The sequence below is a fragment of the Sinohyriopsis cumingii genome, chromosome 3 (assembly GCF_028554795.1).
Source record: "Sinohyriopsis cumingii isolate HCF-2022 chromosome 3, ASM2855479v2, whole genome shotgun sequence".
Classification (NCBI taxonomy): Eukaryota; Metazoa; Mollusca; class Bivalvia; order Unionida; family Unionidae; genus Sinohyriopsis; species Sinohyriopsis cumingii.
Genome location: NC_142963.1, coordinates 26,463,226 through 26,479,269, shown reverse-complemented (window position 1 = coordinate 26,479,269; position 16,044 = coordinate 26,463,226). Strand labels below are relative to the sequence as shown.

The 16,044-nt window shown below is 34.8% G+C and overlaps 1 protein-coding gene across 1 annotated transcript in view; it reads left to right on the top strand.

The window, feature by feature from the left end:
• The window catches only part of LOC149802582 (ubiquitin carboxyl-terminal hydrolase 22-like), a 45,081-nt gene that overhangs the window by 674 nt on the left and 28,363 nt on the right, over positions 1–16,044 (top strand). Inside the window, exons 2-7 of the mRNA XM_089951858.1 lie at positions 132–264; positions 6,360–6,473; positions 7,941–8,042; positions 11,984–12,165; positions 13,921–14,068; positions 15,734–15,839. Coding sequence (XP_089807984.1) covers positions 132–264; positions 6,360–6,473; positions 7,941–8,042; positions 11,984–12,165; positions 13,921–14,068; positions 15,734–15,839 — 785 coding nt within the window. The remainder of the gene's footprint in view (positions 1–131; positions 265–6,359; positions 6,474–7,940; positions 8,043–11,983; positions 12,166–13,920; positions 14,069–15,733; positions 15,840–16,044) is intronic.

Genomic DNA, 16,044 nt, shown 5'->3' with positions numbered 1-16,044 from the left:
TTGCCTAAGATTCCATAAACAGTTTTGAAAAATAGAGCCAGGTTGAACTGGCCTGATATCCTTTCCATTAGCTTTATCATACAGAACTCAGATAAGTAAAATGCTAACCAAATTTATTTTGTCTTTTTCAGGCAAACCAATGCATATGTTATGTCTGCAGGCTCTATGCTCCTCGACTTCATGCCTGCATGTCATGTGTATACATAGGCTGCTATGGTAGAGGACACATACATGAACATGCCTACAAAAAAGAACATTATTTAGGTAAATAAACTTTAGGGCAAAAAATTATGAAAATGGTTTTGGAAAAAGTGATAAACATATTATAAACATATAGTTGTTAAAGATCGGAAATCTGGTAGGTCCATATCCATTTGTAAATGAATAGACTATAAAATATTATAGAGACGTCTGCTTTTGGATTCAAGGGGAAGGCTATAACTAAGAAATGTGCTTGGAAACATACTGATTTGTGCCTTTTTTGTAATTGTCCCTATGTTCGTCTGACCCAGGACTTGTGTCATGTACCAATGTATGTGTTTGTCATCAGTGAGTGAGTGATCACGGTACATGATTCCTGTGCTTCACAAGTATTAAAATCAATTCCCCACCAAACTAACAAAAGCTTCTGGCATTCCTACTCTAGTTCTTGAGATGGACAACCCTTCATGCAGTACGAGTGGTGAAGATGTAGAACACTTGTCTTTCACACAAGTGGAAGACTAGGGATTGAATATCATTTGAAAAAATTATACCCTTCGAGTCTGGTTTATTTCATACAATTTCCACTCATAATAAATCCCAGAATCGACAAGCAAATGTTATCATTTCAACCTGAAGTAAAAGACAACTCACATCTCGGTTTGGTTTACCTGTCAAATACAATCTTCTCTCCATCCCAGGTCCTTCGTTGGGTGCCAGATGCGATCGATCACTCACTCACTCACACACTCATGACAAACACACATATTGGTACATGACACGAGTCCAGAGTCACATTCATAAGGAAGAAACTACAGTATGTGATGATAATTTTCCAGGCATGCAGACGTTCATGTGTAATTTTGCAAAACTATTACTGCTTCACTGAAGGTGGAGGCTTCAAAACTTGAAATATGTTTGAAGCTAGACTTTGAATTCTGCAAAACAAGAAATTTGATCTTGGGAACATTGTTTAAGGGTTTAGAAGTGTTTGGTCATGGAAGGTTTTCATTAAATGTGAAAAGTACTTATATTTTTGGCTTTATTGCAGAAGTCTAGTTATCTCTACAAACTTCATTAAATGTATAACAAGGATTAATAAAGTTAGCTTGCCATGTGCACTCTTTCTAGAAAATTGAACTTGCCCCTGGAAGATTTAAGCTTACTGCAAAATATGAAAGCATAAGATCACAACTTAAATTAAAACATTATGTCAAATAAAACATATAATGTTTTCATAAAATCACATATTTATATTACAAATAAAAAAGTTTTTTAAATCTTTTTTTGCACCTTATAACCTTGTTTCAATAATTGAAGTTATAAAAAAAAGATGTAAGTAGTACAGGTCTTGGCAGCCTATGGCCTGTGTACCAATGGTGGCAAACCAGACTGTTTTGAAAGGTATGCAGTACGAGTTGTAGTTTTGTATTGTATGTATTAAAAATGTTAATCAAGTTGAAGGGATGAATATTACTTGGCAGGCAGCACTCTACAACTGAGTGGACCTGGCAGAGCAATACGAAAGGTTGCCAATGTCTAAAGTAGTACATGTAGATATGTATGTAGATGAGAAGAATAGGATTGTATAGAATGCACATATAGTTATAAAAGCAGAGATAAATATATTCTTAGCTAAATTCTTAGATAGATAAATGAATTGAAGCTATATACGAGTTTTGGAAAAAGTTACATTTAAAGAGAGACATGGATAGAGCTGTTTAGAGAAAGAGATGTTTAGATAAAAGACTTAAAACTTAAAAATATATTATCTGTTTTTCTTCTTAATGGTTTTATTAGATTAGTTTGTGGAAACTTTGTCAAGTTTCCATTTCTTTGCCTCAAAAAGTAAGCAAACCCATCTTTGAACTTTATCGGCAATAAAGAAAGCTATACTTTTTGCAATTATTTATTTATATTCACAACTAAGTGATCTGGGAACAATGATTTTATCCATTTCTTAGTTAAATACATTACCCAATCATAATACCTTAGAAGAACTACTACCTCACAAATCCATCCCTCCCAGATACTACTTTTAGATAAGGGGAACTAAAAGTTGTCTGCCAACCTATGTAGTGTTCATGTAGAGTGATCTTCCCTAATGTATAAGACTTAGCAGCAAAGCCTAATAATATAACAGTTACTACTTCCACTCATGCCAAGAAGCATTGTCTCGTCACGAGAGACCTCGCAAAAGCCTTAATCTACGTGAAAGATATACCATTACAAGTTGAAGGTTTTTTTTTTCTCACTTCAAAGCAAAGTAGTCTCCATCTATATTTCCAACCTTTTCTCTTCCTATGCTGACAGAGTTCTGCCTTTACAATTTGCTAACACTTTGTCATCACACATTTAGGGGCTTGCATAGGGAGCCTAAGTGACTTCACATTTTGCCCGCCTGTAATTATTTTATGTATGTGCAAGTCTCTATCACTTATATAAACTCCTGATATATGTGTAATGCCATTACAAACAGGTACATATTGGTGAGTTTCTATTCCAAGGCATTCATAGCATCTGGATGCCAACTTTAGTGTTTGTACTTATACAGGCAGTCTGTGTGCTTTTTTCCCTACAAGTAATTGCCTCATTTTGGATATTGTTGCACCTACTTTGTAAGTATCTATTACAGTGCCTCATTTCCTTTTATGTAAAGTTTTTTTATTATATGTAATACAGACACATGTACATATCTGTATTGCTTCCGCTCTGGTCGGACAAGTATTGGTAAGATTTTTATACATGGTTTACTCAATCACATCTTGCTCATCCACTTTTCTATAGGCGACACTTGTGTCATGTTTGTCAACATAAGCACTCCATCATATTTAAAGAGCACTTAGTCATTTGCACTGGTAGCCTATGTGACTTTACAAGATAGGTTTGGGCTACAATATTCATGTATGCCTGTCTAATGCCCTTAAGAAACTCTTTTTATATGTATAATTCTGTCATTTCTTGTACTTACAAGTGAGTTTCCTTTACCATGGCATCCATTGCCTTGGAACACCATGTATCAGTGATTCAACAGTTATCTCATTCCAACTGAGAAGGTCCTATCATTTACTCCAGAGATTTCTTGTTTCCAAAGGCAAACAGAACAATGTGTCTGGTCGTCAGCCTAAGCACCTCAATCAATTCATCCATGCCCCTTGGTTCCCAATGGAAATACCACAGTACATTTTGAATGCCATCCATGGGGGAGACTTTTCCATCATTGTGGACTTGAATGGCACATACCTTCATGTCTCTATTTACAAGGCTTCCATCGCGTTCCTGTGATTTGCCAGCAATATTGTATACCAATTCAGGGCACTCCAATTGGGGTTCAGCAACGACCCCTGGGTCTTTACTTTTCTGCTGAATCAAGTATTGGCACATGTTTGAACCATTTCTATTGTGGCAACATCAAGTTACCTGGACAACATCCTGCAGAAACATCAGTGAGTTAGATCTAACAAGACATGATAACCAATCTGGACTTATCAACAAAGAAGAATCAGACCTGGTGCAATCTCCACAATTTGTTCACCTAGGTATGGAGTTCAATACATAGTCAGCATATTTCGTCTCCCTCGGGCATTGAAGTCTGAACCATGTTAGCACCTTACTTTTGAGGAAAATTATATCTGCATGGGAATTTCTTCGCCTGCTAGGAACCATTCCTGTGGCCTAGTGGTTAGAGTTTCCATCTCAGATGTTGGAGGTCGCAGGTTTGAATCCCGGCCAAGTCATTCCAAAGTCTTATAAAAATGGTACTTACTGTTGCTTTGCTATGCACTCAGCATTAATAGGTTGGTGTTAGGACTGGTCAGCCCATTGTCAAAATAATGTGACTGGGCGGGACATGATACTACATGTCTGCGGCATGATTCCCTAGTGCTAGACATCACTATATACTGCCACACTGCAGACACTGCAGACATCATAGCAGTATAACTGAAATTTATTTTAAACTACATTAAAAATCCAAATCACACACGCACACACACATGCCTACTAGGCTTGCTCAACTCAGTAGCAGACCTGCTGTCCTAGGTCACACCCATTGCATATGATTTTTCTGCCCAAATGGAGTCCTAAAATGGAGTGTTACATATGAATGCTAAATAAATCTGCTGATATCTGTACTATGGCATGATCACAGTTTAAAACTGAACGTGACCCCTTTCTTTCTCTGTCGGTTTTTGGGACTTGCCCACAGGCACATACCCTTGAACTTGAGCTTGCTTTAGCTGAATTGAGGCATTAGGCAAGTGGAGCTTTAAAGCCCTGCATGTTTTAAAATTTTTGATGTTAATTTAAAGTAACAAATCGACGTTATATTCATTAATATGTAAAGGTCAAGGTGGGTGATTCTATCTCGTGCATTTAGGTATCAACAAAATTTGTTTCAGAAATGCATGATGATATTGTGATACAGTTTTGTTTACATACATAGGGTCATACCTGCACTGTTAAATCTAGATACATGTAACTTTGTCAGTAATAGTCTGTGGATGTATGAATGTGCAATTGCTTTGGGAATTATTATCATTCACTGTGTGTGTGGCTATTATAAGGGTGATTTTACATAAATTTGTCTCACTTATCCGAAAACTGGCATGTGTCATCAGAGATAGTCCCTGGTTCATAACATAGAAAATAAAAGAAACTACTGAGATTAGCACACACTCACACACATGCATACATACATGAATATAATTACACCTAATGGGCATGAAGAGACAATTATACTTGCAAAAGATATTGGCAGGAGGGTCTAGCCTTACACCCACAAGGGATTAAGCCCTTAACTTATAACTTGGAAACATTTTAGATACCCACCATATAGCCATGCACATTTTTAGCGGGCATGATAAGACAAATACATAGAACCAGTTGACATTCCCATTGGGGCTGTTACGACCCTCCTGGACCTTCCCAGGCAACCTAAACTTGGGGTTTAATTGAACAGGAAAATGCAGGGATACCTGTTTTGCAAACACAGAATTCTGCTTATTATTGAAGTGATGCTTAAAATACATGGTCATGTATCAACTGCTTTGTCTCCATATTATTAGTACCAAAAATTAATCTGCAATCTTAAAGTAAAACCAGCAATACCAAAAGCAACCCAGTTGAATACATTTCTTAATCATGTTGGGAATTAACTTCTGCTACCTCTTACATCCATTCCTTCTGTTACTGATTGTTCTTCAGTTTCAGCTTTCATTGTGATACTGTTGATGCTAGCATTATTTCAAGTATTAGTGTTCTTATTTTGTAATTTTAGTGATGGAAAACTATGAGCTACCTAAAATTGAATGCTTTATTGGTGCGGTCAACTGTTTTCATCACAGAAAGGAGGACAATTGGAATTATAAGGATTAAATGATTATTGATGTGTTTTATTAAAGTAAATTGTTATCTAATCACTCAAAAACTAAACATAAAATCCCTTGTATTTTATCTACTATGTGTGTGATTGGGTACAAATTTACACTTCAATAAATCCCAACACTGATTATTTAATCCTATAAAATCTTCTGAAAGGATAACCATAGTAGAGGTTGGATGCTAATGCATTTCCTCATACTCCAATCTATTTTCCTAATGTTAAGTGATCTGGTAATGTATTAGATAGAACAAGGAAATTTGTATCACTAATTATATTTCTCCCTGAATACTTACCTAACAACATTATGAATAGGCCTGCATATACCTCCCAGTAAATGTAAGCATCCCTATTTGATATTATGCTGAAGCTTAAACTGAAGAATATACAGTATATAGGTAGCTACCTAACGGTAACTAGAGAGAGTACTTATTATGGTATTTTAGAAGAGTTGCCGCCTATAGATACTATACATAGCATTGTACAATACATTGACAGGTAGGACAATTTTTTTCTTCATCTAGGGGGTGCTGATTTGAGAGGCAGAAGAAGTGAATTCCTAAGATTAATGTGATCTGGTGAATAATTTCAAATAAATATCATTTCCAGTACAAATTTCCTTTCTTTTCAATTATCTTTAAACTCATTATTATATTCTGGTCAGATAATATGCATCTAGGTGTTACAGACTTAGACTTAGACTTAGACTAACACAGGTGAATCATTTCATTTCTGATTAGCACTTACCATTCGATATTCATGTTTTCTTTTTTTGTAGCTATTGATGTGTGTTATGGTGTCGTCCACTGTTTTGCCTGTCAGGATTATGTGTATGATAAAGAGTTGGAAGAGATAGCAAGGGCCAGCACTCCTAAGCTACCTTTTGGAGTGGGTAAGCACTGGCTTATTTCTATTGCCTGGTCTTGATGGGAAGAAATGCACCAGTTTATGGTTTCTTGCTTGGTATTTCTGACACCATATAAAGGTACAAGTAAACAAATTAATGAGCATTACATAGTGATGTTTGTTATATAGAGAGTCGACATTTGTCTATACTTACCACATTTTTAGGGATAATAGTCTGTTGATATATTTAGGAAACAAAATTCTTCATCATGGAGTGGTTTTTTACAGCTTTTAATTACTAATTTAAAGTATTGCAATCACACTTTCTTGACTTTCAAATTAACAGTGTCACATAGGCTTTTCAATAGATGCATACCCTTGGGTTTTGACACTTGGAATTTAAATATGACCCATTTTTTACTTTCGGAAATTTTGACTTGTGTGTCATTTTGATGCACATAGAATTTGGCTCAAGCATCAATTTTAATTATCCTTGATTCATCTCCAGCTTAGTTTCTTACTAAGAGTACACTGTCCATAACAAATTTACTGTAGGAGGCACTGATTGACATCTGCTTGACAACAGTTTAGACCTTGATGGCCAATAATATCTCACCAATGGAAGAAATATATATGCACTGGGAGGAGTTAATTGTTCACTGATGTCAGGTCTGGCTTAGGTCAACTGAATTAGTTGGATTGTTTTGACATTACATTTAAAGTTTATGATAGAGGATGAAACAGTGATGACATAAATGGGCTGCCTTTTGATCAAATATTAGCATTGATATGTTTGGACATCAAATGATAATCAACTGTTCAGAAATGGAGCATATTGTGGCAGCTCACGAAGCTGGTTGTCAAAGTAAGTGGACCTGGTTAACAACTTTGAATTGTTTTATTGGCAGTTTGCTTCATTTGGCAGGATGCTTAAAAATTCTGAATCATTTATGACTTCACTGAATTCATTTCTGATAAAATATTGGCATTTGTTTGATTGCACTTTAAATTAAAATCAGTTCGACAAAATGCGAATATATGGCTTCTCACAAAGCCAGTTTTCAGCATGGGATTTTATTTTATTGGCGATTAATTTGTTTCAATCAGAAAAACATTGAGTGATTTACTTTTTTTTGTCTCAAGCTGCCAAACAATGGATATTTGTCTTTATTTTGCTTAGATATGCATCATCTGTATACTTAAAATATTTACGGTTTTATATTTTTCCAGGATACAAATACAATTAGATTATCACATTAATACATACTTCCCATATATCTCTTATGATTATCCCATACTTAAAAATAAGTCCCTCCCAGACTTTCAGAAGAAGAAAAAATGAACAATTTAATGCTATATCTAAATCCTCCACAACTTTTCCAAGAATTTCATTAGGAAGGTCCCCACCATTTTTCACAGAAGAAATATAGCAATATATTGCATCTTTTATTAATTTCAAACTAACCTAAAAGCTTGAAATGGCTGATATGATGTAATTTTTATTCAATTTCAGGTATCAAAATGACATTCCTGGAATGGGAGCCCAGTGACCAAGAGATTGATTTGCTTAGAAGAAACTCAAAACGAAGACGGGTAGAGGAAAGGTCCACTATAGGTTTGCCAATCAGTTATAGTTTTGCAAAAATGTTTGTTAGATATGAAAGGTATGAAACAGTTTAAATGATATTATATGCCACAAGCTGCCTTGAGGAACTGGAATATTGTACTATGAGTTTCTTAGGTTTCAGTTCAAGTAAAAACATGTTTAAAATACTATTGATCATGAAACTTCAGAGACTTGTGTGATTTGTATGTGATGTTGCTAGGTGCTATTTCGTTGTGTTACATACAGTATTTATGACATGTCTTTATGAAATTAATGAATGGAAACTTTGTGATAAATATATAAGGTTGATGAGTGTCATAAATTTTTTAAAGTTACCCAAATCATTGAATGAGAATTACTGGAAGTCTGATCTAACACATTAAAACTGAGTCCCAGATTTTGATGAGAAACGGTATTGTTGTATATACTAAGATATACTGGGTGGGGGGGCATGACGTTTAATTGTTGGGGTTTCTGTGAAATGGCTCATATTCAAATTGGTGACATTCCAGGATTTTCACACAGACATGTTATTCTCCCTCTTAATCTTTTGTAGGGGGTGGGGATTGTTAGGGGGTTGGTTGATAGTTTTCATAAAAAAAGAACAAAGAGACAGCTATTTTTCTACAAATGCATGTAATGAATAACATGTAAATAAAGATTAAACTTCCAATTTGTATCCCAATTATTGACAGCACTTATCATGTATTATGACGATGACTGAATCCTATGAAGTAGATCTGCATGTAAAAGCTGAAAGAGGGGAAAATCTAACAACTGCTGTTAAATATTGTTTATCAGTGAAAGTTTCTGCTGATTTAAATGCAAAATTTCAGTTAAGTACTTGATTTTGGTGCATGATCTAGGAGTCAGGTGCTTAAATGACTACTATTACTAGCTAGTATTATTGAATACCCAGAGTTTTCTTAGGCCATGACAAATCTCCTGTGTATGATTTTTACGTATTTGCTCATATCAGAGTGGTGATTGATTAATTTTGTTAGTGATTCATGCAGTTTTGCATCATGGAGAAAACAATGACTTTATATGCATTGAAGAGGTACTTCTGATTTGAAAAAGGTAAAGTGATGAAAATTTTAAAGGGACAAAATATTTATTTCACATTTGCAAATACAGTGGAAAAAAATAGAGATAGAGCATTCATTATACAATCATATAATGCTTTTATTTTGAAACTTACAAGACTATTTTTTAATCGCTGTAGTAAATATAATTGGGTTAATGCTCATAATAATGGTTCTTCATACGTTTTTAAAAGTTGCAGTCCTGGGACTCCTCCCTCGAAAAATGTCAGAGCCCTAGGCCCAGACGAAAGAGGAGTCTCATAACGAGACTTTTTTAACACTTGCAGTATTTCAAAACAATATGTGTGTATTTTTATGTTACCAATATAAATTCCATCAGATTGCTACTGCTCATTCATTGTTAAATATTAATATATGTTTACAAGAGTGAAAGTCTAAGACAATAATTGGGATTTGTCATGTCATGACTTTAACAAATATCAATGCCTTTGCATTGCCATTCTTTAATTTTGTGTGTGGCTTTAAGGAATCACTGAAGAGATCCATGTTTTTTTCTATAATTTTCAATTAGCTTCTATTTCCAATAAATCATTTCGCCAAGACACTGCAGGAAGAAACAAATTCCATTCACTTTTTCTTTCGTTTAATCTTTAAACAACACAACACACTGAATTCATTTTTCTTAAACTTTAATAAACTTCACCACTGAATCAAAATCCTCAAGTTCAGGGCCTTCTTCCATCACCCTCAATAATTTCTTTTCAATTTCTTTTTTTAAATGTCCACTGCCCTTCGTCTCCGTATAGTTATGTGATGAGAAACCATGCTGACAAGCCACTAGCATAATAGGTGAAATCAGCAGCACTTGAGTTAAAACAAAAAAGTTTGGAAAGAAGTTGGAGGGACCTCCTGCATGATGCCAAGCATGTATCCTGTGACTCATCCCTGGAAGTACTTTTACTACCACCCCAAACCAGAGGAAGACATCCTACATGGTTTCACTTTTAACTGCACCTAACTCTTGACTCACCACCATAAATTTCATGCATACAGAATTAAAAATATTTATATTTTTATGTGGGTTTTGGCATTCCGAATAAACCTGAAGGTCATAGTTCAGGTTGTCTGACTTAGACTTTCAGTTTTAAATTTCAGCATGATACATTGTAATAGTATCATATTGAGGAGTGAAATTTTAAAGTAGTTAATAAACCAAACAATGCAGTGTTCCAGATAGAACTTAAAATAGGGAATGATGTTGAAGGGAAACAAGTGTATTTAAACAACACCTGAGGCAATATTGATTGTTTTACAACAGGGCAACCAATCCTTTAGCAGAAATGCAAAAACACCCAAACAAAATATTAACACGGTTTAAACAAGATTATTAATTTTTTAATTTGACCCAGCCCCCCAAGCATTTTGTTAATGAAATTATCATCTGGAGCATACTCTTGAAAATGGTCCCCCTTGGACAACCACTATGGCTGTCAGCTTGAACATCCACTATGGCTGTCAGCTTGAACATTTTTTATCTTTGTTCCTTCAGAACTATTAGTGATGTACAAGAGTTTTCACAGAGTTGATCATATGCCATTTAGATGAACCTAAATTAAAACAGTGACGGTCTGACAAACTTTAACTGTGAAAATCTTGTCACTGCTACTCCTTCTGCATGGATAATTATTGATAAGTAACTTTCACTCAAAGACTTCTTATAATATGTAGATAGTCTTCTCATAACTTCTTATGACTTAAGATGGTCCATAATGAAGTTTGGTTTGATTTTGTGGGGTTTAATGCCATTTTTTCAGCACATGGTAGGCAATACATGATGGTCATCATATTTGGTGGAGGAAGAAACCAGGAAGGACCACTGATGCATTGGAAGCTACCAACAAGCTTTCTCACATACCCATGTTTGTCAAGTCGAGACTCGAACCCATGCAGACTGAAGTGAGATCTGTTTGTGATCTGTAAAGGCTAGTGCTTTATACAACTGGACTCCTAGAGGTCCTTGTCCTAAGTCTAAATAGTGCCAGTCTCCATCTAAATTAGTACTCCTGATCAATGTTTGATATGCATGGGATATACTAATTTTAATCTTATAATCCTATAATCTTCCATATATTTTTTGTTTTCCAAAAATATAACTACAAATTAAACCAGACTTCACATGAAGCTATATCTTGACAGTATAAGAAGTGTGTTCAGAGGTGTTCTGTCCTAAGACAATTTTGAATGTTTTCATAAAGTTCTGTAATTTGTATGTTTTATTTGACGTAAAAGTTTTTAAGAACTGCTTTTGAATAGTCAAAATGTGTACCTCTTTGCATTCACTTTTCCCTATTTTGGCAGGAGATGAGTCACATCAACTGAAAATTTGAATCCTGCATGGACCCTGTGTGACATTTTTGCACTGCTTTTATCTTCTGAAAATGATCAAATTAAAACGTACCAAAAAAATATTTTATGTCCAGAGTATATAAGATTATTTCATTACTCAGCAATTGAAACTATAAAAGGAGGGAAGAAATGAACTTATGAATTGCTACACATTTTTGTCAGCCAGTAGAGCCTTGGGTCCTTGAGGACTTGTTAGCAGGAAGTCTGTCTTAATCTGACATGTCAAAATTGAAATCAAGTTTTAAATAAAAAAATAAAAAAATGACTACTATTTAATCCATCAATTAGCATGTTTGTATTTTATTATTTTATCTGTATATTATATTGCAGGATATATTGGCAGCACAGGTACCTAGTTTACAAGTCCAGTGCCCTGTACACTGAAATATGCACGACTTTTGAGTTTTGCACAAAAAAATAATTTGCAGTGCATTTGAAACTTAATGCATTTAATCATATTTGTAAAATGTATTCTTCATGAAAAAAATTTTATTTCAGGTTTACGAGGATTAATCAATCTGGGCAATACTTGTTTCATGAACTGTATAGTGCAGGCACTGATTCACACACCAGTTCTACGAGACTACTTCCTGGCAGACAAGCATAATTGTAATATTCATATGAATTTAAATAATAACAACCAATGCCTTGTGTGTGAACTGTCTCAGATATTTCAAGAGGTTAGTATTTCTGACAATTAGATACACAATTTAAATTAGACAAAATTGCCTGTTCAAAAGATTTTGCTACTCAGACAACACACAGTGCACTCTAAGTAACTATCAAGATGTTTTTCATACGTAGTTGCTGAATTTATCTGTTCTTAAAGTAGAAGGGTGGGTGGTAATCTTACAGAGTTTTCCGTTCATTATGATATATAGATGAAAGGTCATTTTTCATATTTCAGGGAGGGCTGGATTGAGAGGATGAATTTTTTAATGTTATTGTCATCTGATATGCATTATCAAAGAATACATTTAATGACAAATTTACTGTCATACAGACTGTCACAGTAAGAGGTAAGAGACCCACAGAAAAAAAGCTGTCATCATTTCAAAAGAAGGTATAGCATGCACTTGTCAGAGCTTACATTCAGACAGCTATCAGCTGATATGCAGGTCAAGGACAAGTTTCAAATCTGTTTGATTAAGTAGCACCACTTCGGTTATTGCATACCATGTACATGGTTAGACATTTTTATAAATATTAGAACTTCGCAGTGACCCTTTTTTTCTTTGCAGATTTCTATCTGTATACATGTTATGTTTATGAAACTTTGTCAGTTATTTGTACCACCAAAGTGAAATTTGTTCATAGTGACATGTTATTCATAAATTAATGGTTTTATTGATTAAAGTTTAACTCATGTGCAAACGTTTTGTTCTTATGGTCCATCTCCATCAGTAGGCATGGTATCTACATGTAACTTGGTCAGGGTGTTCTATGCATCATGGTGCAAGGGAAAGTAGTTAATAGTGACTTACTCTTCTTACATTAAATACTTTGTTATCACCAGTGCTGACAAATGATGGTGAGCTAGCTGTGACAACTCTCAATCTTTGAAATAATTATCAACCAAGTGCAATATAAACTACTGAGCTGGTCTGGATCCATCTTGTTGTAACAAGAATTAAAGTAAAATCTTGATAGCTCATGACTGGTTGTATTGAACACTCAGGATCACTTGAACTGTCTTTTTAAAGTTCTTGCAGAATCTCTGTATAATTTATTTAGAAATAAACTTAAGATAACTTGGACAGCTCTTATGCTAAATATCCTGTTCCTTCATTTGATAATCACTAAAATTGATTCATCCAGTTTCAAACCACCTGCTCATCTTAACAATGCAAAATCAGTGAAGTCATGGTTTACGTTGCACACATTCACATTGGAATCAGTTCAGAATTGGTGTTAACAAGACAATTTATACAGCAGAACGAATAACAAATGACTCTGATCCTTTCACTTAGTGAACTTAATCAGCCTTTCTACTGAAAGTCACAGTTTTAATTGAAGCGTTGATGAACCATTCTTGTTGAATCAGCTTGTAGGATTGTTAATAACTTTATTCTGTCTTTTTGAGAAATGAAACTGCTGCTTGCATTATCTAATACACCCACCCATTTATTTGTTTTCGTTCTATTTATCAGTTGGTCAGTACAAATAGCCCTTGCTTAGAAATCAGTCAGCAACAGTACATTTTTTGATAATATATTGTGCTTTTTCTTGTAAAATATCAATAATAACCATCTAGAAATGCCATCTTTCTTTGTTCAAACTATGGATTACTCAAACTAAGTCACTTGGTCACTTGATTTAGAGGTATTGAGGTTTCACATGGACAAATTTTACTGGTCTTTAATTCCTATTTATCAATCCTAAATATTCCATGTGTAGTATATGCAAGAATTTTGATGGATAATTTTTTTTCTCAGTTTTACTCAGGCATTCAGGCACCTCACATTCCATATAGATTATTACATCTTGTATGGACAAGTGCACGCCACCTGGCAGGTTACGAGCAGCAAGACGCTCATGAGTTTCTCATTGCTGCACTGGACCTGCTTCATCAGCACTGTCAAGGTAAATTATGTGTGTGTGATTTGGATTTTTAACGTAGCTTTAACAATTTTTCAGTTGTATCACTACAATGTCTGCAGTGTGGCAGTTTATATTGATGTCTAGCACTGGAGCATCATGCGACAGACATGTAGCATGATGTTCCACCCAGTCACATTATCCTGACACAGGGCTGACCGGTCCTAACACTAACCTCCGAATGCTGAGCGCCAAGCGAGGCAGCTCCTAGTACCATTTTTGTAAGTCTTTGGTATGACTCGGGGATCAAACCCACAACCTCCCACATCCAAGGCAGATGCTCTAACCACTATGCCACCGGAGCAGTTTCAAGATAAAGTAAGCAGAACCATGTACTACATTGTTTTATGTTTTAATCTTTTAATCAAACTTTATGCCACAACTGCTATCTGTGAGCAGAGTGAGAATAATCTAGTTGAGGTCAATAACATTGTACATTAATTTTTGCAGGGGGCCCTAGTACAAATAAAATTTCAGAATTATGCATAATTTCCTCAAAATTTCGTTCCCAATCCAATCTCTGCAATAATTAGTCCAGACCCTATTTTCAGTTGTAATACTAGATTGCTGTCTTATTATAGCATATGAAAATCTGGTTACTCTGATAGTTTTAAATCGGAACAAAATTTGCACCACATGAATACATTTTTAAATATACAAGAAATGCTATTGCATACCTATAATTCTTGAGGAATTTCATTTGATATAATTAATATTAAATTTGTTTTTTATAAAAACAGATCCTGTATTCTTTACTAATTATTATAAATGTCATGCCTGTTTAATATATTTTTCGTAATGTTGTTAAATAGGGGAGCATCCTTCCTCCTCCCTTTATTGGGAGATTTTTTGGGATTATCCCAGACTATACAAGTCTTGTAGACTGGAATTAGCCCACCTGATTAGTTTTGTTAGGATACATGTAATTTAAAATCAGAACACTTCCTTGGTGCTGGGACCAACCTGACACTGTTTGGCTTAAGCTGGGATCTACCCAGAACACACTATTAGGTGGGATCAGTCTTGCATAGATTTATTTAACCTGGGATCAGCCCAATGTGGGGATCAGCCTAGCATAGATTTACTTAAGCTGGGATCAGTTCAGATTATGTTCTTATGCATTCTGAGTCACTGTGAGCTTTATTCCACACCACACTAACCCATGTTAACCTTTGCATGTAGCTTTGTTTCTGAGGCACCATTGCAATGCAAGATCATATGCTTGGTTTGTAAATGCATCATGAAGAGAACTACAGTATTAAGACAAAGCTAGGTCACTGTCACCTATATTTCAAGCCAAGTTTCTGAGATAACTGTTGTCTGCAGAGTCATGTAACTTTGGTATGTAGACATTTCATGACACAATATTCAGTAAAAATTAAATCCTCATGATTAGCATTTGATGCTTCTTTCATCTGCATTACACTTTGTAATTTTCAGTTTGTTTGAAACTGTTACTGTAATTTTATTACATTGATTATAGGATGCATCTTAAAAAGTGCTACACCATTTGGACAAAACAAAGCTGTGCAGTCCAGCCATACAGCCATTGTCATTGTTTTTGGTCTAATATTTCTATTTCCTCAGTTTTTAGAGTTAAGAATTCTGCAGATAACTAAGTTATTCTTGATGACATATTTTTCCTTTCAGCAACAAATGGCAATGTTGAAAGTGGGCGGCCTCATCACTGTAACTGTATTATAGATCAAATCTTCACCGGTGGACTTCAGTCAGATGTCACATGTAAACAGTGCAAGTAAGGCTCAACCTACAAGAATAACACAATAATTATTTAGATAATCGTAAAAGTTTATTGGTTTTAAAATAGGAAAATACACTATTGGGAACCAACTTATTTATCTGTGAAAAATTCCTTTGATGTTATTTACAGCTCCTGTACTGTCAGAAAATTCAAACTCTGAATGTGCCAGTAGTTTCCCATGGATCAGTGGTTCAAACTG